Here is a 25,518-nt window from a genome sequence, read left to right on the forward strand (position 1 = left end):
GTTAAGAAATTGGCAGGATTGATTTATAACATTTCAGAAGCCACCCTGCCTTCTTCAGTTACCAATTTAGGAAATAGGCTTCAGAGAGTGAGAGAGAGACTCTCTCTCTCTCCCTCTCTCTCTCTCTCTCTCTCTCTCTCTCTCTCTCTCTCTCTCTCTCTCTCTCTCTCTCCCTCTCCCTCTCCCTCTCCCTCTCCCTCTCCCTCTCCCTCTCTCTCTCTCTCTAGCTTCTTGGTCATGGTTTTAGGACAGATATAGAACACAATCAAATCCTTGGATTATTTGCTTTTACTAGTTGAATCAGCCAATTTTTTCTGATTTTTTTTCTATCACCTCGCCTTCCCCTCTCTCTGTTTTGTGTTCTCTTTCTTCTCTGTTCATCCTTCTTGTCTGACTTTGCTATAGTTAGGTGAATGATATAAAGGAGTTTTTAACCCCAAGGGGTCTGTGGATAGAGCTCGGGGCGGGGGGGTGGTCTGCTACCTTGGATGAGAAAAAGATTACATCTTTATTTTCAATAACCTTTAGTTTCCTTTGTAATCCTTTGTATTTTATTTTATGGATTTCAAGCCATTATTCTGAAAAGGGATCCATAAGTTTCATCAGACTCCCCAAGGGGTCCACTACACACACACACACACACACACACACACACACACACACACACACACACACCCCTGAAGAACCCCTACTACAGAGCTTGTCTGGGTACAGTGGAAATAACACCAGATTTGGAGTCTGACGATGGAGGCTTAAATACTGGCACTATTAGTTACTACTTGTGTGACCTTGGGCAAAGCACTTAAACCCTAAGTTTCCCTGCAGAACTAGATTATTGCTTGAAACTCTATGGACTGTTCCTAGTAGGATCAGGCCTTTCAAATTATGAAGTAAATGAAGTTTATCTTTGGTATCTCTAGTGCCTTTTCCCCTACTTTTTTTTTTAATCTCCTTTCACTATTCTTTCCCTGTTTTCCTCCCAAGATATCCAGGGCTGCTGGGTATCCCTGTCTACCAACCCAGTTTATTCTGTTAGGAAAAAAGTAATAGAATAAACTAATTCACATCTAAAATGTTAGTGATTGAACCTGTTATTTCCTGGAAGTAGTAATTCCATTTTTAAAAAAAAAAGACCACTTGGAAAAGCAATGAATTCCTGATAGCAGGATTGTAGGCACCTTGACATGCAGGTGGGGAGATATTTTGAGTGTAGGGAAGCCAACATTTACCATTGCTCCCCAAATACTACCTGGGTGACTGCCTACTCCTTTTAATAAGGACAACACTTCTTCCAAATATTTTTAGCAATTTCATTTATAATTGATAATTTTTATAGTTGGAATATTTGCAACAGCAATCATTCTTAAATTTTTTCAAAAATATTCTTATATAATGCTTTGAGGTTTTTTTGAGGAACAAACAAAAAATGAATACTTATGTTAGTTAGCTAAGCAACTCTTTGGAAGGTTATTTCAAGTAAAACAAAATCGCTAGTGGTTTTTAGTATAATTTTAAAGAAAGTTTGTACCCAATCATTTCTTTATGAAGCTATGTTTGATCTTGGAGAAAGAAAAAGGAACTGGGACACCTTTCCTCCCACTTAAACCCTTATTATCCTCCCCCATTGATTCCTTTGGAGGATGAGGACATTTGGGAAAGGAGAACACAAAGAAGGAGAAAGAGACAAAAAGGAGAGAGAGAGAAGAGATAGGGAAAGGAAAAGAAGGATTTGAGGCTCTGAAGTGGTTTGCTCAGGACTGAGTAGTGATAGTGGGAGGAAATTAAATCACTCAAAAGGACAGGAGCTTGGTTCCCGTCACTACTTCTCACCTCTTTCACCACCAAGCACTATATTATGCTATGATATGGAACTAATTTTACTGATTCCTCAAATTCATTTAAAAATTCCATTGTTTTAACTCATTTCATTTAACTCCTACTCTTAAAAATCTCCACAATAATCCTATAATGAAAGCATGAATTTAAATGGACCAAGAATTCTTACATTGAATTAGTTTGGGGTTGCTGGAACCGTAACTTTATGAACTAATGAATAAACATGAGAAATTAAATGATAGAAACTAAAAATAGTGAAAACCACTGAAATCCTCAGGTTTGAAACCAGTTTTTGTATCCTCAAAGCCAGTGTTTTACCTGAATCCTTCTTTGCATATGGTACATTTTTCTGGTTCATCAACACACTTTTTACAGTTTGGATGACATTTAAAGCAATATTTCTGACCTGTGCAAAAGAAGAAAACAGAGAAGGGGGTAAGAGATTTGGGGGCAGAAGAGTATATGCAGAAGGAAAGAAATGGTAGAAAAGAATGTAAATGAAGTCTGCATAAGCAAAAGTGTCTAAAAACAACAACAAAATCTTCCAAAGTTTCAAAGCCACGATGGGAAAACTATTCATAGATTAGCAACTTCCAGAAATAGGCAATATGCTAATAAAATAAAAAGGCACGGTATTGGAGAACATATTCCAATGGGCTTGGAGTCAAGAAAACCTGGGTTTCAATCTCATCTCAGACACTTAATAGTTGTGTGATCCTGGGCAAAAATTTAACCTCTCTGAACCTCAACTTTCTTGTTTGTGAAATGAAGGGGCTGGATTCTCAGGTCCCTATGAGCTCTAAATTTATGATCCCATGATAGAATAACCTGAGACCATATAAAAAGCTAAATAGATGTGAGGTCAAGGAACCTATTGGTCAGTCCTTTAGGCAGCTAGGGAGCACAATGGATAAAGAACTAGGCCTAGAGTTAGGAAGACCTAAGTTCAAATCTGGCCTCAGACACAGCTATGTGACCCTGGCAAGTCGCTTGACCTCTGCCTCAGTTTCCTCAACTCTAGATATAGGGATAAAACTCTAAAATAGGGATAATAACAGCACCTATTTCTCAAGGTTGTTGTGAGGATCAGATGAGATATATTTGTAAAGTGCTTAACACAATGCCTGGCACACAGTAGTTGCTATAATCCCTTTCCTTCCCATCCCACTTAAGTTAGGCTAAATTAAAATTTTCCAACTGTAAGACTTGATTTTTCCCTTTCAAAAAGGGAAAAATGTATTTGCATTCCCAGTAGGTAGCACAATATCTAGCACTTAGTAAGAACTTAAATAACTTTTATTCTGTTCATTTCTGATCTACTAATTTGTCTTTCACCAGTGGCCATTAGCTTGGTACATATTAAGTCTGTGGATTACACAAAAACCTCATTTTAGTTTTAGTTCAAACCTCTTTCCCTGGGTGCATGTACTGTTAGCATGTAATATTCAGCTAATTTGAGTTTGACAACCTCTCCCTTCTTCCTGAGGATGAATAGTGAGAAGTTAGCAAGGGGCTTGGAAGACCCAGGCATGGAGGATGATCAGCCCCTGAATAGTTAAGAGTCAATTCAGCATTCTTAACTCCTTGTGGACAATCATGTCTTCTATAAACTTAAAGACGATCACACTTACTTTCATCCTCATAAAAGCCAGCTGGACACAGAGTCACACAGGTGTTCAATTCCTGATGGTAGTAAAAGCCACGTCGGCAGGATAGGCACTGATTCTGACTCCTGCCTATGCAGGTCTCACATCCCCTACTACACCTTCGACACCTCTTTGATATAGAATCACCGAAGTATCCCAAGGGGCAAATATTCACACATTTCCTGGGAAAGAGGAAGACTCAATAAGTACCCCAACAGCACTGGGTATAGCACAACTAAGGCATTCTATACTTTTAACATTGGCACACTGGGGTATATATGGAAACAGGAAATTCTTTTACAAGGAAAGGGAATTATGTGTTTTTGAAAAAACTCAATAGCATCAATCAGGTACTAGTATAATCTTTTATAAATTAGAGACCCATAAATGAATTTTGAAAACAAATTGTGATTACATTGGCAAAGCACAGTTGGAAGACAGATTTTAAAAAATCCAAGTAGAAGTTCTTGGTGACTTTTTTCTTAATCAACTGAGGTTATTTCTTGTACAGATCAATAAAGGCAATTCTTACAATAGGAAGAAATTTTCCATTTCCTATCCCCTGAATTTACTAAATGGAAAGATACACTGGAGTTTTATTTCAGGGGCATATTGCTTGGGAAGATGCACCAGTTATTGGAGTTCTGATTGTCTTGCCTACCGACCACAGACAGCTGACCGTATTAAGTCAACAGATGACCTGAGTAAGACCAACTGTGGAAGCCAGTGAGGAGAGGGGATGGTCAGTAGTGAAGAGACTAGGCTGGGCCAGCACCCTTAGGTGAATATAGGCTACACCTGGTGAAAGCAGAATAGAACATGTAGACAGAAGAAGGAAAACAGAGGAGAGAAGGAAAGACACTGAAATAGGGAGAGACTAACAGAACCCTTGATAATTAGAATAAGTGTAGTGTATATTCTAGAGAACAATAAAAAGCACCTATCTGTGGTCCACAGGTCATTTACCAACCTTTCCAGCTGCTAGGGGAAAGAATCCTACCTATAGCTATCGGAGCTAAGAGGACACAAGTGAACTTTTACATGGTAGCTGTATTCCCACTAGTATGGTAAGTCTAGTAAAAATCACATTTTTTAAAGTAAAAATTTAATTTCTGAAACTAGAATTCAGAAAAATAAAGAATATAGGCTCTGATCTGTCAAATAAATAATTATTTTCCAGTTTATACAGACAGGATGCTATAGTGTAGAGTACTGGTTATTGGGACAAATGACCTGGGTTTGAATTCTGACTTTGCCAGTTACTACCTGTGGGGACTTTTAGGCAAGTCCTTAACCTCCCTATGTATGATTTTCCTTATCTGTAAAATGAAGGACTTGGACTAGATGACCTCTGAGGTCATAGAGATCTAAGATTCTGTGTCTACATTAGTGGTGTCAAACTCAAATAGAAATGGAACTCTGCAGGCTGCATATTTCCTTAAAAACTACAAATTAATGATATCTACATTATATTGTATTTTTATTTTATTAAACATCAGCCAATTACATTTTAATCTGGTTCTGGCCACATAGGAGTTTTATGGATTGTACCAGTGTCTGAGACCTCTGGTCACAGCTCTAAATCTATTATTTTGTGATAATTTTTAGACTTTTGGGTATTTTTTTTTTTGGTCCTTGAATGTTACTTGTATACATTCCCAAAGCAGTTAGCCCCTGGTTAATTTCCATTTTGTGGGCAGTGGACTAATTAAGACCAAGAGAATATTAAACTTTATTCTCACTCTACATTTGTCGTCTTCAGCCTGGGTACTTTCCAAATGTAATTAAGCTTTCCCTCTTATTCCTTAAGGAAAATAAAAGGACAAGCTTTTAGGGTGTGGCACTATTTCTCCTGCAGCATTTTCAAGAGATGTTGTTGAGCCAGACCCTGTGGAAAGCCCATCACGTTATTGGACACTCATTCGTGATGATTTTAACTGTCGTGATTCATGATTATTCTGAAGCAGGGTTACAAGATATTAACTCTTGAGCTGGAAGGGACCTCAGAAGTCATCTAGGCCAATTCCACTTTTTATAAATGAAGACACTGAGAACGAGGGAGATTAAATGACTTGTGCAAGGTCATAGGACTAGGTTCAGTGTCAGAGATAGGATCTGAACCCAGTATTTGAACACCAGAGTCAGCACTGTTCAGGATCTACTGTAGGGAGTATGTAAGGTTGGGCACCAGTAGAACTGGTCATCTTCTTATGCCTACTTTGGATTTATGATTCTACAGTGCTGAACCTGAAAAATAAAGAAGGCATTTCTCATTCATTACCTGCCAGTTTTGATACTTCCGAGACTATAATGGATACAGTTCAAGCACTGGTCAGCTTTTGGTCCATCACACCCTTTGTCGCCACACTCTGGATGACAAACACCTTAAAGAAATAAGTATTTTCTTTCATTTAAAGAGATGATTTCTATCAATGAAACAACTTCATGAAGAATATCCAACCCTGACATCAAAGGTCCAAGATAATGAGAAAATGCCTAATCTGGTCCCTTTTTTGTATACATAGAAACCGATGCACCATCATGACTCTTAATGTTTACATTAAAAGGCGAAACTATAAGTACAGAAATTTTAACAAAGGTATTGTAAAAAGAAGACTGGATTTGGAGCTTGAAGGTTAAATTTTGGGCTCAAATTTTGTCTCTGCTACCAACTATTCATGATACCTGAAATAAATGAGTTCAACATTAAAAAGCAAAAAAAAAAATACAGGGAATTCAATATAAAGTATGCTGTATTTGGAATCAGAGAGGCAGGGGTCAAAACCCAGCTCTGGTACTGACTACCTAAGGGACCTTGGGCAAATTACGTAACCTCTCTAGGCCAGAGTTTTCTTATCTGTAAAATCAGGGAGTTGCCTCCAAGGCCCCTTCTAGCTCTGAATCTGTGAACCCAGGATCATACTCCAGTTCAGCCTCAGTAAAACAAGAGAGTTCACATTAGACATCTTGAAGGTGCCTTCTGGCTCAAAATTTTATCCTTTTAAAACAGGAGGTAACCCTCTTGTTATCTTAGCTGGACCTCAGCTAGAGTCCTTTGTTGTATTCTGAGAACCCAGTTTAAGAGAATGCCTTGGACAGGGTTTCATGGGAATGTAATCAAAATAATTATGGAATTAAAAAATTACGAGGAACAATGAAGGAGCGAGAATTATTTAACCTGTAAAATAGAATGCTGGGCGGGTGGGGGGCGGGGGAGGTTGACTTAATAAAACTATTCATATATGTGAAAAATTCAGGGTGACCAGTCGCTTTTGTCACCACTAATTACAGAAGAAAGCTGAAAACTTAAAGCAGGAGAATAATAATATTAATGACAATAACAATAGCATTAATATAGCAATTTAAGGCTTTCCGAAATGCTTTACACAGGCTAAGCATTGGATCCTCACAAAAATCCTGGGAGGTAGGTGCTTTTATTATCCCCATTTTATAGATCAGTATAAGCTTGGTGTAAAAGCTTCAAGAATTATCTAATTAAGTCAACCCATGATCACCAAATACTAATCACCCACTATGTCCAAGGCACCAAAGAATTTCGAGAAATATAAAAGAAGTATTTGTACCCTTCCTTCTGAGGACCTTTAGACTAACACACAGAACAAACAATAAAAGGCAGCATATGAAAAAGTGAGATGTGGCATAGTGGATATAGTACCGACCCGGGGGTCATAAAAGACCTGTGTTCAAGTTTTGCTCTTGGAACGTACTCTCTGTGTGAGCTTGGACAAGTCACATAATATCTCTATGTCCTGGGAAATTCTCTAAGATTTTAAGTCAAAGAACATTTTCCTCATCTTGCTCTCCCAATGAAATCATAGGCCTGGACTGAACACATACATACATATATAATATAAATACACCTATGCACATACAAATATGTGCGTATACACATATGTAGATATGATGTACATGTATTATATGTGTATGTGTATGTATATTCTTGCTGAGGCTGTTTTTCAGTCACATCTGACTGTGATCCTGTTCGGGATTTTTTTTTCAGATATACTGGAATGCTATCTAGATATCTGTCTGTACACACAAATATATACGTATACGTATGTATAGGTAAGCATGTATATGAAAGAGGATGGATAATAAGTGCTATAGGAATTCAGAAGGACAGAGCGTTGTGGACTGGAGCAGTCTACGAAGTTTTCCCAGAAAAGGCGGGACTTGTGCTGGAGTGTGAAGGATAGAGGGGGAGATTCAGAGAAACAGGGAGGAGTGTGAGATCTCAAGGCAGGGAAAATAGCATGGGCAAAGGCATGCAGAGGCAGGAGTGTCCGTGGAAGGAAAGCTTTACCAACAGAGAATGATTTAACGAGGGAGGTTATGAAATTGCCTTATAAAAATAGGATGGGTTTTCATTTGTTTGGTATAGTTTGGGTGTGGTCTTGCATAGAAGAAGGGGCTGGGTGTGCTGACTTTTCATGCCCTTTGAACTTCGTGATTTTACGAAAGTTCTGCGGGTTGTAGTGGACTACAAGCTCAATGTGAGTGAACATTGGACATGGTGGCCAAGAAAGCTAAATTGATCTTGGGCTTCACTAAAAGATATAGTGTCTTGGAGGAAGAAGGCAATGGTAGTGATAGGGGTCAGATCAGATTGGTGGTATTGTATGCATTTCCAGGTACCACATTTAGGAAGGACATTAACAAGCTGCAGAATAAGGCGACCAGGATGGTGAGAGGACTGGAGACTAAGAATTGGCCAAAGGAACTTAGAGATGCTGATCCTAGAGATGAAGAAACTCAGTGGTGACATGTTAGTGTGCAGGAGGATGAATATGGGTACAGTGAGTTTGGGGAAAACATGCTCTCTCCAGATAAAGTCACCTCTTATGCTTTATTTCTCTCATTGGCAAAAACAGGAAGAAGAATGATTCTATTTTAAAAGGATACCTCTACTATATTAGAGATTGTCTGCCAAAGTGGGGAATTCTGATAAGACTAACCATAGAGAAATGAATTTGGCTGCAGAACAAACCTGACCTTTACAACTACTACTGTGACCTCCAAAGCTTGCACACATCCCCCAGTTCTTTTCTGGGGCAGAATGCTGTTGATTGGCTGTGTACTCCAAGAAAGCCTAAAATGTTATAAAAACCCAATCTGTACTCTAAAAAGTTGAAGCTGCCATCAGTGAGCAGTCTTCCTTAGTGCACTAATAAATGTCTTTTCCTTCCATTTTTGGCTACTCACTTTACTTGACCTTGGGTAATTTGGACATCCTGGTGACTAAGATTCTTCCTGAGCTCTCAAAAAACCCAGGATGAAAAACTCCCAACAATAAGCTGTCTTCAAGTATCTGAAGGGTTACAAGAAAAACTAGACTTGTTCTCCGTGACCCCAGAGGCTAAACCAGGAGGAATAGTAGTGGTTTGCTAAGAGGCAGGATTTGGCATGAAGTAAGGAAAAACTTCTTAACAACCACATCTATCCAAAAATGGAATGAGCTAATTAAAAGAGGTAATTGGATGCTAACTTCTGAGAGATTATGTAAAGGGGATAACTGTTCAGGTATGGGTTGGGTCCCTTTTGACTGAGATTCTATTCATTGTCACAGTATTGATTAACTTTTCACAGGCAACAAAGCCACGTAGAATGCTATAGCATTGAGTTTTTCTTAATTAGTTTCAAGGGTCAGCCAATTGGAAGGAATAACTCAGACTTCCATTCAAAAATTATCCTTTGAGAGTTGTTTTAAGTCATGTCTGAGTTTTCATGACCCCATTTGGGGTTTTCTTGGCAAAGATAGAGTAGTACTCATCCTTTCTTTAAATGCTACCTCCTCCATGAGGCCTTCCCTAATCCCTTCCATTAGCAAGTATTTTCCCCTCAAACTCTATAGAGTACTGTTTTGTTATACTAATGTATTTGATTATAGCTACCTCTGTTAGCGTCCCCCTATTAGACTATAAGATCCTTGAGCTTACCTTTGTATCTTTCTAGTGCTTAGCACAAGGTTCTGCATGCAGCAGGTGCTTAATAAATACTGCTGTTCTTATGATTGTTGGTATCCTGGACAGACTGTCTCAAAATTTCACACTGTTGGGATTATGAGTGATGAAATTTAAGAAGAGATCAACTGTCCTCTGAAAACTCCTAGCAACTGTTTCTTCTTCCACTCTCTGAGTGGAACAGAGATTGTCACCAGTTTTAAACTCCTAAAAACACTTAGACTATACTACTTTCTGTAGATGACATGAAATTCTCTTCTTCTGGTTTGACAAAGCTGCAGGCTGTCAGCCTACCAGGCATGGTCTTTAAGCCAGTTTTGATAGGATATTTTTCCTCCCCCATCCCTTATTGGAAGTTTATATACACATACCTGACTCATAGGGATTCCATGGGGATATGAAGAGAAGCTAAATAGTACATTATTAAGGCCTTTAAGTTTTAGGAGGGAAAACACTCTATAAATGCAAACTATTATTTTTAGCTGTTAGGGGAGAAGTTAATGCAGACACAGAAAGGAGGCAGAAATTTCCCAGGGGAATGTGAGGAAAGAAAAATGTCCCCATTTTATCCAGCCAATAATGAACCATTTTGCCTTGGAAAACAAAGTCCTTATTTTTTACATCATCTTTAAAAAGTTTCCAGATCTTGATGTACTACACATGTATATTTTCTCTCTTTCCCTTAAGGTTTAACATTGTTGATTTTCCAAATTCTCCATCATGAGTTCTTTCCTTCCTAAATTCCCATCCTAAACCTTTTTTTTCTTCATAACATTTTTGTCCCTGGAGAAATCTCTATATGTTGTTATTCTTCTCTTTTCCCTGCCCCCCTCCTCCAGCCTTTACCATCAAGGTTTCTGGTTGAGACAGGTAGACATTTTATGTTATCTTCAGTTCTCCCTGAAATTTCCAATGTTTATCATTTATTTGACTCCCCCCTCCCACTTAACTTTTATACAGTTTCAGATTGCTTTGGGACTGATTCTAATTTCACTCACTATAAGAGATTTTATTCTTTACTTGTTCAATATCACTTTGAGCCAATTTGTGGTGCTATCATTTGAAAATGCCTTTAATTCAAATCCCTGTTTCATTGTGCAATTGTTTCCAGTTCGTGGGTGGATTGGAAAACACATTTGCGTAGATTACTGAGCTCATTCTATGCATTCTTTGGCCATTTGTCTACATTTTTCAGCATCATAGACCATCACTGCGGCAGCAGTATTGACAGAGATGAGAAACAGCCATATTCTGGGCCTGCTTCTCCTTGAAACGCGCCCCCGCCCCCATTTAGAGTGCTTAGGGAATGATTTTGTTTTATAAAAATGACCTCTTTTCCTCAATCTTAACTAGGACAGAGGTTTGAGAGGGAATGAAGGAGGAAGGGAGATAGAAGCAAGAGATAATCCCCTGAAATTCTTTAACCTACAAATGAAATGTCTATTACATGGGGAGGGGGGGGGAGTGTCAGAGAGCATATTTTAGAGTATAAGAGAGAAGGAAGGTTGCAGAGACAAGGTCACATAAAGAAGTTTTGAAATTTCTGTTTAAGGCTAGAGTTTATACTGTACAGAGTGTTCCTAAAGTCTGGACACATAGGCAAAAATGTGTATTTTCCAGAAATGAAATGAATGAAATTTTCAACATTTTATTTAATTGGAATATTAGCAAATAACATCTTCAATATGATTTCCATCATTTGTGATGCAAAGGTTGATGCGCTTTGCAAGACTCACTTGAACTCGATGCAGTAACTCCACATTGCCATCAATTTTAGCACATTCGCTCTTTATGCGTTCAATCAGGTGTGTTGCATCTGTGATTTTCACTGAGTACACCTTCTCCTTTAGCGTACCCCAGAAAAAGAAGTCAAGGGGGCTAAGGTTTGTTAATATTCCAAATATTTCAAAATACATATTTTTGCCTATGTGTCCAGACTTTAGGGACACCCAGTACAATGTAAAGGAGAAGAATTTGTGGCTTATCCTAATAATTTTACCACCCTACATACCAAACTGTTTACCTCAGGTAAAAACAAAAATCTTCTTTGGAGCCTGAGGATGTCTGATAAATGCTTATTAACCAACATAGAGCAAGGCTTTATTCACTGAATAAAAACAACTCAAGTTTTTAAATATTAAGATTTACCTCCTTCATAAAGTCTTCCATGATAAAAAGCACCTGGCTCAGGTTACTCCCATAGCTCACCAATCCTTAAGCATTTGTTTATCTTTCTTTGTTGAGCTTCTATAATTGGCTGAGTGTGTGAAGACATTTGCCATTCGTGTTCTAGTTTGTATTCACTTATATTTATCTTCTTTCCCTCATTAATTTGAAAGTTCCTCAAAAATCCACCTTCTTCCTTTGTAACTTCCCCCAGCACTTAATTATAGTGCTCTCTACACCACGGCATCACAATAATATTGCTGACTGGTTAACTGATCAATTTCTCTTTTTTTCTGGGCTATGTTGAGGCATCTTGGTAGTTCCTGATCATTCTGTAAATAGACTTTGCTTTTATCCTTTATCAAGGTAAGCTGCCTAATTAGAAATTTGAGATAATTTACAAGGATGCTTCTAAACCTTCACATAACAATAAAAAGATATTTTCCGTGAAAACTGCATCCAAACTTCACCACAACAGTACGGAGTAGGATTTGAAAATATGGTAGAATTGTTTTGGTCACCATTCAAAGGAGTTTAGTTACTGAAGAACTACAAGTACCTCAATAAAAGCCAGTTTCAAGATAAGAATTCTCAAGGATGGTATTATAATGCAAATACAGTGTATAAAGCCAAATTCAGAAGTAAATTTTGGGGGAGAATCAGTCACTCATTAGTAATTATTTATTCTTGCCATAACTTATAAACCACAGAGAAAGAAATGCACAGTAGATCAGGGAATGCATAATGCAATGCTGTGTTAAAGGAAGGGTAGGTGAAATTTTAAAACTGAGTCAACAGTAATTTATGCTTGATGGGTACCAGCTGAAGCCAGAATGCAAATCATTCACAGAGGTTTGAATTCTCCATCTTGTTATTTTTCAGAAAGATATTGCATAATTTAAACATCAATATGCTTAAATATCTTCCATAATTTATCAAGCATTCATAATATTTATCTAAGGAAAATCTGCAAAATTAGGGCAACCTAGTTTCTCTTAAAGGCAGAGGGCATAGAATTAGTTCCATTAAACAAAAAGAGCGTTCTCAAGATTTTATGCATCATATCCATTACCTGTCTACTAGAACTAGACCTAAGACTGTGATTAAATGTAAACAACTGAAACCTTCATATCAAAGTGTGAATTCCCTTTCCCCCTCATATACTAGTTATACATCTGACCTCAAAACTGATTATCTCTGGCACCAACACAGTAGTTTAAAGTCAGGGACACAATCAAATCTAAACGGTGCTGAAAATATTTTTACTAGTATGGCCAGAGCAAAGTATCAGCAGAAGGCATTTTCTATAACATTCTGTAAAATGTTTATAAGTCTTTCCTTGTATAGCATCAATATCTGTTGACCTGATCCTTCCAGGGCTCACAATCAATCTTTTATTAGCTCTTCTGTAAGGCTATGGCTGAATCCAATAAAATCCCGCTCCTTTCATTATTCCTCTGTCTTAATAAAAAACTTTCTTATGGCAAATTGGTTCAAGCCATATATACCTCTTCAGTGAGGCTTTAAGGATTGAATTCATTTTGAAAGTGAAAGTCAGTGAATAAGCATTTATTACGTGCTTACTATGTTCCAGGCACAATGCTAAGAGCCGTGAATACAAAAAACCACCAAACAAACACAGTTCCTGTCTGCAGGGAACTCTCATTCTAATGGGGGGAGATATGTAAATAACTACGTATATACAAGATACATAGACAGTTGATGGTTCTCTCAAAGGAAGTGCACTAAAGGGCATTAAGGAACACACATGGGAATGGAATTACTGAAGTTAAAAATGAAAATAGGATCCTTGGAAGGAAAGAGGGTAACAATGAATATGCTATGGGGCTATCATATCTCAATCTCCCCATCTGGGAAAGGTTGGAAAGTACTTACTTGTTTGCAGAATACTTACTTGTCTGTAAAATATTAGGAGAGCCTTGGATGGAAGGAGCTGTGTAAGTGCAAATTATCATTATTATTATTTCCAAGAAAAAAGAAAGCAAAATTATACCACCCACCCTTCGTGGGAATAGTCCCCACGTTTTAAGCTACAGTCACTTAAAAGGCCTCTCCTCCTTAAGCTTTTACCTGAATAATCTTCCTCATCTTCTGTGGCCTCCACTTGTTTATGAAACAAAGCAGCTTTGGATGGTTCAAGCTCTGGTGTTGAAATCTCCAGCATCCTTGACCGAGACTGATGGGAGCTAAATGTATTGTAAGGGTGCTCAGCCGTCCCATATAAAATAAGGCTCCATTCTTTCAACTTCCCTGAAAGGTAGGAAAAAGTCATTGTACATACAACCAGGAAGCACACAACTAATCTGTGGCTGCAACATTGCTCGTTTTCTTTAAATTGCAGCTTGCTTTCTAGCTGATCACACAAGTCCTTCATAAACCTTAAAGCATTAATAATAATAACAATGAAGGAAAATGTAAATTGTTCTCCATCGCTGCTTTCTCCCAGAATAGCGAATATGAATAAAAGCTCCTCAGATCTGAACCTACCGCACTGAAGCTGCTATAAAGGCCTGGCCATTGAGCTTCTCAACAGATAGAAAAGGTTATAAAAATATGTGTGAGCAAAATAATTTAAAAGTATGTGATTTTCTGAATGCCTTTTTATGTGGCTCACCATTAACTATTAGTCATTTCCAAGAAATATAGAAACATAGACCATATTAATGGGAGGAACACTGTAAAAAAAACACTCAGCAAAATTAATTTCTACTCATTTGTCACGAATCTTCATTTGCTCTCTATTCCTTAGGATCAAATTAAAGGTACATTTCAAAATAGCTAAGGAAAAATCTCAATGTTTTAAGTTTTGAATGATAAACTGTGATTAAGTTAGTAGTATAATAACTATGCAAAGAGAACCATGGGGTTTTATAAGCTATAATTTGAGAGAAATGAATTTCTATACTTTAGAAATGTCTCCCAAAACACTTGAGTAAAATAAGTTGGTCCTAAGACATCACTAAAATTAGATTCTTATTTTCAGCTATGGTTTCAGTGTGATAAACAAAGGAAACCTCCCCAGGGTTCAGGATTTAGTTCTGTGGTTTGGGTGTACACTTTTTTTTTCAAGACTATTACCCAAAGTAGTACTATTGCCACAAAATAAACAAGACATTAAAAAGCATCAGCCCCAGGAGGTTTTCTGATTTGATTCAGTTTGAAAAAAAAAAAACCATAAACTTTATGGAAGATTACAAAACAAAGTTGCTAGGTGGGAGCAGAGAGTAAAGATAAATGTAGGTAAAAAGAAATTTTGTTTTGTTGAACAGGTAAAACAAATCTGTTCAGTATAAGAAACAGCTATCACTGAAGCAAAATATGGAGTTGGGAAATGACCCATACAAAGAAATGTTGGGGTTAAGTATAACTGAGTCACAGCAATTGTTAGGGGGAAGGATATTTACATTCTACTTGGGCTATGGTGAGAGAAGATTGTATGGAGGAAAAGCAGAAGGTTTTAAACTGAAGAAACAGTAGAAGAAGGAGGAATTCTGGGGTAGAGTTGGAGGTTATTTATTTATTTTTTAATTGCGAGGAAGGTCAGAGATTTAAATCAGGGAAGAGAAATTTGGAAGGACTAAAGATGAGAGAGCAGTATGTTTTGAAAAGAAAAACAAGATAAGACAAGTTTTTAAGAGAAGTTAGAAGATAAGATATGAAATTAGTTAGATAATGGAAAGGGAGTAGGGTAAAAATATTAAGGTGCAAACAACATGAGAAGCTTATGAGACAAGAACACTGGAAAGTCCAGAATTGAGCATCTCACGATAACTTGTAGAAAGCAGTTTTCTCCAGGGCCCAGGAAGGATGACAAAGGACTGAGGATCTCATTTAAGTAGTTATGGAGGGCAGAAACTTGCATTAAATATAACATTTTTATATTTCTGTCATGACTATGACTATCTATGCTAAAAGCATATATGGATCTCTCTCCTAAAAGAAATAGTAAAGGAGGCTTGAAGAATGCCTTTCTACTCTCTTAAATTATCAGGGAGAAGGAAATGATTCTTAAAAAAAAGCAAGCTTCAATGCGAAAACCAAAGTGAAAAACCAGAGCACACACTCTGGGACTACCATCATAAATTCCATTTATGCTGAAACATTGGTTCCCTAGAGCAAGGTTACTACCCCTTTCAGGGTTTGAGGGGAATCTTGCCCTGAAAGGTTAGGGATAATGTTTTAGTACTGTAGCACATAAGCCCCCACCAGTGTACTTCCCCAAAATGATTATTCATTGATATTAATCAGCCAGTCAGACAATTAGCCTTATTACTAAGTTTGTACACAGGAAGATGTGGTACAACCTCACCCCACCCAAACCAAGGATACAGTCTCACACAAGTACATCCAGAGTCCAGGGGAAAATGGGCTCAAACTTAGACAAAGATGGTCACTCATAACTCCAAGAAGTCCTTTTGTTGGAAGTAGTTTTCTCCCCTTCATGGAGCCCTCACAAGATTCCTTAGCTATGATGTAGCTTTCTGCTGGGCTCCTTCTAAAATGTTGAAGATGCCTTTTCTCAATGTGTCTAGTTTATCTTCAGTTCTTGATGCAGACACAGCCATCAGCTATTCCTAGGGAGACTGATAGCATTCTGCTAGGAAGTCGAAGTCTTCTTGATCTTTTGGAGTTGGCAAACAGTCTTACTCTGGTTTGGAAGAGAGGTTGGAGGGAACAAAGATTCCTCTCCCCCAAGTGATTCTACCTCAGGGGCATGGCTAGAATTGTTTTCATCACTGAGCTGGTCAGGCACTTGAATCCTGGGCTCCAAAAATACCTGCTCTTTTATCTAAAATCATTAGGGCATGACTGAATCTTTTTAAACAATTCAATAAACTTTCTGTGTTTCATTTCATTTCAGCCAATGGATTTCACTCCTTCCAAATTGATTGATTAGCTGCATGTCCTTAGTTTAATTGATAGATTCAGTAGAGGTGTTCTTACCTGATAAAGATATCAGGGTGTAACATCTTCTCCTGAGTTACTTTAAGTGGAGTAAGGGTGATTGATTACACAAAGAAAAAATTGAGACCCAGAAGAGAATCTTGAACTGTGTAAGGAGGCTGAAGTATAAAAAAAATGACAGAGAGGAGAAAAGGACCAGTGAACAACTGGGGCTAAGGAACAGAGATGAAGCTCTTCTTGGAGTGGAAGGAACTAGAACTTCTGAGGTAAAAACAGCTGCTTACCTTCCACAGAAAAATGATGTAGCTCCACTGGTGTTATCAAGTGAGGACTCATCCAACAAAAGTTGGGGAAAAAGAGAAAAGTAGTGGTTGTTGATGATTCCTTGCTGAGGGATATTGAGGCAGCTCTTTGTTGACAATAATAGAGAAGTCTGTTGTCTTCTTGGGTCATGTATCCAAGACAAAACAGATAACTTCCCAAGTATTGTCAAAATCAATGATTACTATTGACCTTTTGGGATCAGTATGTACACAATAGTAATCTAGAAAGTAAGAAGGAATTGAGAAAGCATTGGCAAAGATTAGAACGATATGGGCAAGAAAATAAAGCTATAAAGAGGACAGGTGGTTTTTTCATCACTGCTGCTAATTGAAACAAAGCAGCCAGAAGAGAAAAGCAGATTGAAAAGTGAACAATTGGTTAAGAAAGTAGTGTTTGAGAATGGGATTTAGACTTCAATACTATTTCTAAAATATAGGAATTACAGGTTCCTAACCTGTAATGGATTGTTCTAATGAGAGTTGGTAATGTATTTTCCCAGAGTCTTGCAAATATAAGCAAAGAGACTTTAAACTGAAAAAGAAAGGAGAGGGATAAACATTCCCTACCTATATACATAAAATGAAATGCCAAACAATAATTATAGTAGCTAACATTTATATAATCTCATAATATAATTAATATTAATGAATAATAGCTAACATTTATATACTTATATAATATATTAATCTAATTAAATCCTCACGACAACCCTGAAGTGGATTCTGTGATTATCTTTAATTACAAATGAGGATATTGAGTGACTTGCCTAGGGTCACACTAGTAAGTGTCTGAGGCTGAATTAAATTCAGGTCTTCCTGACCAGCAAATAGTCTGGTGTTATTCTACCTAGCTTCTTTTAATAATTGCAGTGGAAGAAGATCAGTAGAGACATCTAGAAATCCAAAGGAGACAAAATGCAGTAATAAAAGCAATGAGATGAGATGGTTTGGCACAAATGTGTAAAGTGTAAGTATCAAACAAAGTGAACTAGAGGACTCTAGAAACCCCTGGAAAGAATAAAGAAATACAGGAGAAATACAGGAAAAATATCACAAATGTAGTATGACATAGAAGTAGTGAAGGGTTTCAATTATCTGGATATCTGTTGGATCTCTTGATCTGACAAAATCATAACAGTTAATAATTTCTCAGTTTGCCTTGATTATAATTTCATCCTTCAAAAGGTCACTGAATCACCAAGGGGAATCAATATTCTTGATCTGGGTCTCACTGATAAGAAGGGATTGGTTGCTAGGTGGTAATGATGAGAACCTTGCTGGGAGGTGATTACCATACCTTAGAATTTGTGATAGAGAAAGGAAAGCTGGGTGTGTATATATATATATATATATATATATATATATATATATATATATATATATATATATATATGTGTGTGTGTGTGTGTGTGTCTGTCTGTCTGTCTGTCTAAACACATATATACATACATACATATCTGTATATAGAGATATATGCATATCTCCTACTTTTGGAGAAAGCAAATTTAAAAGAATTCAGGGCAAGGATATGAAGAAACCTATGGACCAGAAATCTATAGGGGAAAGTTAGCTCAGAAGGCATATAAGATTTTACAGAATTAAATTATGAAGGCAGATATATAATCAGTTCTGATATTTAGGAAAAGAGAGAGTTGTCAAAAGAGACAAATGTGGATGAACATGAAACTCATCAACTTAAACTTGTCAAAAAATACATGTTTAGAAGACGAAAGTAAGGATAGGTAAGGAAGGATAAACGCAAAATTATGGCACAGTCCTATAATACCAGGAATACTAAAGCTCAGGATGAGCCAAGGTTGGTGTCAAAAGCTAGGGATGACAAAATGGGTATTAAAAAAAATCTGTATTGAAAAGAAGGGTAGAATCTGAGAAAGGATAGGATTACTACTTGGACTTGATGGAATGATGGTAACAGACGACAGAGAGAATATATAGCTACTAAGTTGTTATTCTGCTTCTATTTTCTCTACCAAGAAGAATGATCATTTTACTAGAAAAGGGAAAATAAAAATAGTTAATATGGAGTTGATAGACAAGCTAAATAAGGAGATAATAAGTGAATACCTTGATAAATTCAAGTAACCAGGCCCAAACGTAACCAGGTCTACATACTATGGCACCAAATGATTTGGCTGATGTTACTGCTAAGCCACTGTTGGCCCACTTTGAAAAATCATCAAGACTAGGAATGCTACCACAGAACTGCAGAAAGTAAATGCCCTGATCTTAAAAAAAAGGAACAGAATAGTATTCAAACCATAGTCTAGTCAGCCTGATTTCAATTCTTAGCAGAATTCTAGAGCATGCTATTAAAGGGATGGCTAATGAAAAGCAAGTGAGGATAAGAGTGAACCAGCATGGCCTTACCAAGAATAGTTAATGCCAGACAAACCATTCCATTTTCTGAGAGGATTCCTAGACTGATAGATTAGGGTAATGCCAGAGATATAATTTATCTAGATTTTAGATAAGCATTTGACCACATTACTCATGATATCCTTTTGTAAAAGATGGGAAATATTTAGGCCAGATGATAGGTGGGTTCAGAATGAGTAGAATGGTCTGATGCAAAGAATAATCACTAATGGTTCAATGACACCATGGAATCTCCATGGATCTATACTTAGCTCTATGGTGTTTAACATGTTTATTGTTGACTTTGATAAAGGCATGGGCTATATCCAAATCAAATGTGCAGAAAGCACAAAGCTAGGAGGGATAGCTGACATACTGTATGACAGAATCAGGATCCAAAAAGATCTTGACAACCTAGAACATTGAGCTGAATCAAATAAAATGAAGTTTAAAAGGGATAAATGAGATGATGTCTTATACTTGCTTTCAAAAAAAATCAATATTGTAAGTACAATACATTGCTAGATAGTTCAGCTAATAAGATTTTGGGGGACTAAAATCAATGTAAGTTGACAATATAATATGGCAGCCAAAAAACCTAATTCAATCTTAGGCTGCATTAAGAGGGCCATCATATGTAGGACAGTGGAACTAATAATACTATTATTGTCCGGTCTGGATGAGATCACATCTAAAGGAATAAATTCAATTTGGGTCCCCCATTTTAGGAAGTGCACTGATAAACTAAAAAGCATACAGTTGACAACAAAAAGAATGATAAAGGGCCTTGAGAGCATGCCTTAGGCGAATCGATTTAGTTGAGAGAAGACTGAAGGAAGATATGTTACGGTTAGTAGTTGTGTTCAAGTCTTTGACAGGCTGGCATGTGTGGAAGGGAGATTGGGTTAGTTATTCTAGGACCTAAAGGCAGAACTAGAATTTTGGAATGCATATTACCCATAGGCAAGTTTAGCTTTGAGGTGAAGAATAACTGCTTAATAATTAGAGCTACTCAAAAGTACAATGGACTACCTAAAGAAGTAGTGGGTTCCCTTTCCCTGGAAACTTTCAAAGACTGGATTGCCATTTGTCAGGGATGTGGTAGATTAGGATTCTTATTCAGGTATGCACTAGCTGGATTTTGAAGTCTCTTCTATCAGTCAATCAATAAACATTTATTAAGTGCCTACTATATGTCAAGTACCATGCTAAACGGTGGGGATACAGAAAAGAGGCAAAAGAGAGTCCCTGCCCTCAAGGAGCTTACAGTATAATAGGGGAGATAATGTGCAAATATATCCAAAGCAAGCTAAATACTTGTTCTGAAATCCTCTGAAATAATCATCTGTTTTTATAGGCTTCCTTAAAAATGATACTTTACCATTAGGTTGAGTTCTACCAATAGCATATATTAAGAAAATAGCAAAGTTTAGGCTGAGTGCCTACCTTGGACAATTTCTTTCTTTCCTCCTAAATTGATGTCAAGCAGCATTTGTTTCACCTCTACTTCAGAAGTATTCATTTGAGCTTGTTAATTAGATGAGAACAAGTAATATCATTCATTATCCATGGTCATACAACTACTGTCAGTGATGGGATCTGAACAGACCTTTTGGCTAGGTCTTTTTGCTTTAGAGTCCAACACTCAATTCATTATACCAGATTGCCTTTTCATTGAGTCCAATGTATTATTTTTCACATACCACTTCCCCCCCTCCATTTTCCTAGTCAAAATAGATGGTTTCATGTGATTTTAAAATGAAAGGGTCCTTAGTAATTATGTAGTCTAAACTTTTTTTTTTAAACAAATGAAGAAACTGACACCCAAAGAGGACAAGTGACTTGCTTAAAGTCACACAGGTAGTAATTAGCCGTATGGGGATTTGAACTCAATTTTTCTTTTTTCCTTTTTTTGGGGGGGGGAGGGGGAGAAGGTAGGGCCATTAGGGTTAAGTGACTTGCCCAAGGTCACACAGCTAGTAAGTGTCTGAGGCAGGATTTGAACTCAGGTCCTCCTGACTCCAGGGCCGGTACTCTACCCACTGCGCCGCCAGCTGCCCCACTCAATTTTTCTAATGTCATATCCGGTATTTTTTCCACTCTACCCCAAAATATTTTGTCCCCACATCTTCCAAATTGTTCCACATATGTAGAAAAGCGCAGTAACCAATTTTTTTTGGTCAAGCTAAAAACAAATCAGAGAACATGGTCTGATAATGGAAATTCCATTTGCAAAGCCTCATTAAAAACCTATTTTCTTTTCTCAAAATTGGGAATAGTCTGGACAATCCAGGGTATATGGTTGCTGTACATAAGGCATTTTAACCTGGTATATTTTATGCTTTTGAAAACACAATCGATCTCTAAGTCCTCAATTCTATAGTTACATGGACAAGAAAGAAAGAACACCGATATATGAAAGGTACTGATAACCAAAATTTCACTTTGGCAGCTTTCAACAAAGCAAATTTTTCATAGGTTCCAATAGCATTGGATTAGGAAAGACTAAGATCTTTTCTATTTCTACATTCCACAATCTCTAAGTAAGAAAATAACAGACTCAGTTCATCCTACTCTATGCTTTAGCCAGGCTGCATGACCATTCTGGGCCTCATTTTCTTCATTTGTAAAATGAAAGAGATGAACCCCTTGGTCTCTAAGGCTCTTTCTAGCTCTAAATCCCATGATTTAGTAGGACTGTGGTATTCAACTGACCTCTTCCCTAAAGCTTTACCATTTCAGACCTTTCCTTACAGTATTCTCTGTGCCTAGAATGCCCATGTTCATCATCTTTTCCTACTGAAATCTTACATATTCTTCAAGGTCCAGGTTAAAAATCAACCCCTCTATGAAGCGTTCCCTGATTCCCCCAGCCAGAATTGATTTCTTCCTTCTCTATGAATTTTCACAGCACTTCCATGTACGTATCTTATTCTATTTTATATCATAGCTATTTTCCACTCCCTTCTTCTCCCCCCCCCCCCACTAGACTGTAACAGTCTCGAAGGCAGGGAGGTTTCTTATTTATCTTTGTCCCTTGGGACTCAGAGAAGTGTATTGGATAAAGTAGGTTCTGAATACATTTTTGCTGAATTTGAAGAAAATCACCTGACTAGAATTTTCTCTTCTCCTTTTCATTTCCCACTTTTAGGGTGGGAAACAAACATCAAAGAAATGCCTGAAAATAGGCAGCATAACAGAGGAAGTGAAAGCAAAAGCCTGGTCTGCATGCCCAATGGATAATCAGCATCTGAATTACAACCCCGTTGGTCATATAAAGACATCAAGAAAAGTGTCAAGAACAGGATTTAAGAGTCCTATGACCCATTTTTATTTGGGTGAAAAATTCACTTCAACAAATATTTGTTGAAAAGGGCAGGATAGAGAAAACTGTCAATAAATGTGCATTTTTTTCCCCTATACAATGAATTTCATTCTCCCTAAAACTATAATCCATTAATTTGGTAGTTGAAGACATTGAAAATCTTTTAAAAATTTAAATTCTATCCTGTAGTATAACTTAAATCCACTCTTCCTCCCATATCCATACTACAAAATTGGTCAGTCCCTTGGGAAGATAGATAGATACACAGACAGAGAGATGGACAGACAGACAGACAGACAGATAGATAGATAGACAGATGTATGGATAGATAGATGTGTTTTGTTTTTTATTTTTGTACTGGTCCTGTGATTTCATTGGTTCAAGGAATTTCCAGTGTAGAAACTTAAATGAGTGCCTACTTTGTAACTTACAGTTTTATTGGGTTACCTGGAGCACCTGAACGTTTTAAACTGCGGGGGTCACGTCACCAGTGGGTGTCAAAGGTGAAACCTTGAACCTTGGTCTTCATGAGTTTGAAGTTATTTCCTGTCTATTATATCATGCTACCTTTTTGGAGGTAGCCACCAAAAACTTACCTTCCATTTATTTTGTACCTATTTAGATGTACACATGTGTGTCTTGTGTACACATTTAAGGTCAGGGACTGTTTCATTTTTTAAATTTGTATTTCCAGGGCCTGGCACAGTGCCTGATATATAATAGGTACTTAATACTTGCTTGTTGATTGCCTGAATAGAGCAGAAATTCAGGCTGATCATAAATTCATAAACGGGTATTATACTTTCCTCCAAAATAAGTTAGTAAATTTATTTTTTGAAACATAAACTCCTGGGAGAAAAGGTGGTAATTGGGAAAGGGAGGGTGTGTTGGCAATCAAAATGGGCTCTTAGCACTCAGTTCAACCAAGTGCCCTTGAAGAGTTTGGCCTTTGTTTCCTTGATTGGATTGGGAGTCCTTGGTGACCTCCTTGCCTCAGGGGAGGGCCTAGTTTGCATGGGTTTGAATGGCCTGTTTGGGACATCAGAGGCTTTTACACCAAGTGGGTTTAAGCAGCCTCTTTTGACGATTTCAGGTCACTTGGGTGAGTCACATGTGTGACTCACTCTTGACCCTGAAAAAGATATAAAACCAGGGGTTGGCTTTCTCATTTTCGGAGCTCTTACCCACAGCCATGGTGGCACGTGTGCCTCTGGGCCAGGCCTTGTTATGAGCTCCCGGGCTGAACCTAGATGTTGGTAACTATGAATTATATTTGCTCTGTCTGTCGATGTTTGTAATTTGTTTGTATTTGCTCCGAAGTTCAGAGTGCTGACTTCTTCCCCTGAACTAAGTGAATGGTATTTGTATGCTGAATTAAAGTAAGCTTGTTAACCCCTTAATGTTGCTTTCCTTAGTAAAGCAGATCAAAAGAACCTATGCTGGCAGCGTTCTTGTTGTTGGGCTTGTGTTGGTTTTTCACCCCCACAGCAGCTGCTAGCCAGATTGTTGAAACAGAGGGGTAATACTAATTCAAAATATGATTGGAATAAAATTTTTAAAAAATCTTAGTGTTCATTAGAGGCAGCATGGCTTATAAAGTTCATTAGAGGCAGCATGGCTTATAAAGTCAGGAAGACATGGTTCCAAGACCCATCTCTGATTCTTATGACCATGACCATGAGCATGACCATTTATCGCAAGTCACTGAATCTTTCTCAGCTTCAGTTTGCTGGTTTATAAAATAAGTATAGTAATACCTATAATACTTAAGGCTGTTGTGAGACTCAGATAAGAGAATGAGTGCCTAGTAAAACAAAAGGCAAACATTAAAGCATCACATAAGTGTCAGCTATTGCTATAAGGGTTATTTGAAAACTGTTAAAAACAAACAAACCTCTGACTGCTTCTTCTAAGTTGTATCAGGGATGTTTCTTTTTAATCTTGGCTTTGTAAAACAGTGGGGTCATATACTATAGTCACCTTTTTAAGAGATGAAAGTTTAGTGGCCAATTTTAAAAACTATAGAGAAGGCAAATGCACTAAATGTGACTTTCTGACCAGCAGTGTATCTAACAGGACAGACTGAGCAATAAATACAGACCATAAAACTTAACACTGATCAGATGAAGTAGAGAGTAGATCAAAACAGATGTCCAAAAAGCTAACAATAAAATGGGGAGAGACATGCTTTGAAGGGAAGAAAAGGCAAAAAAGATTCAATGAAATGAAATCAGAAGATGATGATGCAAATTTTTAATGGAAAAGGAGATAACCAAAGTTATATAATACAGCACAAAATTTAAGGGGAAAGAAAACCACTCATTCCCTCACTTTTAACTGTTATCTATATGTATATATGTGTGTATATATGTACACATACATATACACAGTCAACTGTGGCTCCATAATATGGAAAATTTAATGCATGTGGTGAATTTTTAGTTTTTGTTCAATTTTCCTTTGCTTGTATAATAATACGAGACAATAAAAAGGCACATGACAAAAAAAAATCACAGGTAGAATGAGAAAAGCACAAATGGTTTTCAAGAACATTAAAAAGGATTATTTTCTCTTCTTCTTCCTTCATGTCTCTTGATTCCTTAACTTTCTGTTCAGGGAAGTCTATTTCTGAAGAGCAGGGACACTGAAACCTTAGCATAATTCAGGGTAGTCTAATGGAATTTGATCAAACTCAGATCTGTCTTGGACTCTTAGTCTCCAATTGATTTAATCTACAAATATTTCTTAAGTATTTGCTATATGCTTGGTATCTACTGAGAAGAGGGGATACAAAGATGAAATATGGTCCAGTACCTACCTTCAAGGAACTCAGAGTTTAATAATGAATTTAATAATGGGTGTAAGACATAGAGACAAATAAGTATGGTACAAAATATAATGTGTTAAAGGGAAAGAAGATTAGATTTAGAGCTAAGAAA

At 37.2% G+C, this 25,518-nt stretch overlaps 1 protein-coding gene across 3 annotated transcripts in view; it reads right to left on the bottom strand.

The window, feature by feature from the left end:
* PCSK6 (proprotein convertase subtilisin/kexin type 6) overlaps positions 1-25,518 on the bottom strand; it is a 256,959-nt gene that overhangs the window by 31,478 nt on the left and 199,963 nt on the right. For 2 of the 3 annotated variants that reach the window (XM_036735030.1, XM_036735033.1), the window contains exons 14-18: positions 13,721-13,900; positions 13,545-13,583; positions 5,764-5,866; positions 3,468-3,664; positions 2,155-2,242 (exon numbers count right to left, since the gene is read on the bottom strand). In XM_036735030.1, coding sequence (XP_036590925.1) covers positions 2,155-2,242; positions 3,468-3,664; positions 5,764-5,866; positions 13,545-13,583; positions 13,721-13,900 — 607 coding nt within the window. The remainder of the gene's footprint in view (positions 1-2,154; positions 2,243-3,467; positions 3,665-5,763; positions 5,867-13,544; positions 13,584-13,720; positions 13,901-25,518) is intronic. The other variant, XM_036735031.1, reaches the window with a different exon arrangement.

This window comes from Trichosurus vulpecula, chromosome 8 (assembly GCF_011100635.1).
Source record: "Trichosurus vulpecula isolate mTriVul1 chromosome 8, mTriVul1.pri, whole genome shotgun sequence".
NCBI classification, from domain to species: domain Eukaryota; kingdom Metazoa; phylum Chordata; class Mammalia; order Diprotodontia; family Phalangeridae; genus Trichosurus; species Trichosurus vulpecula.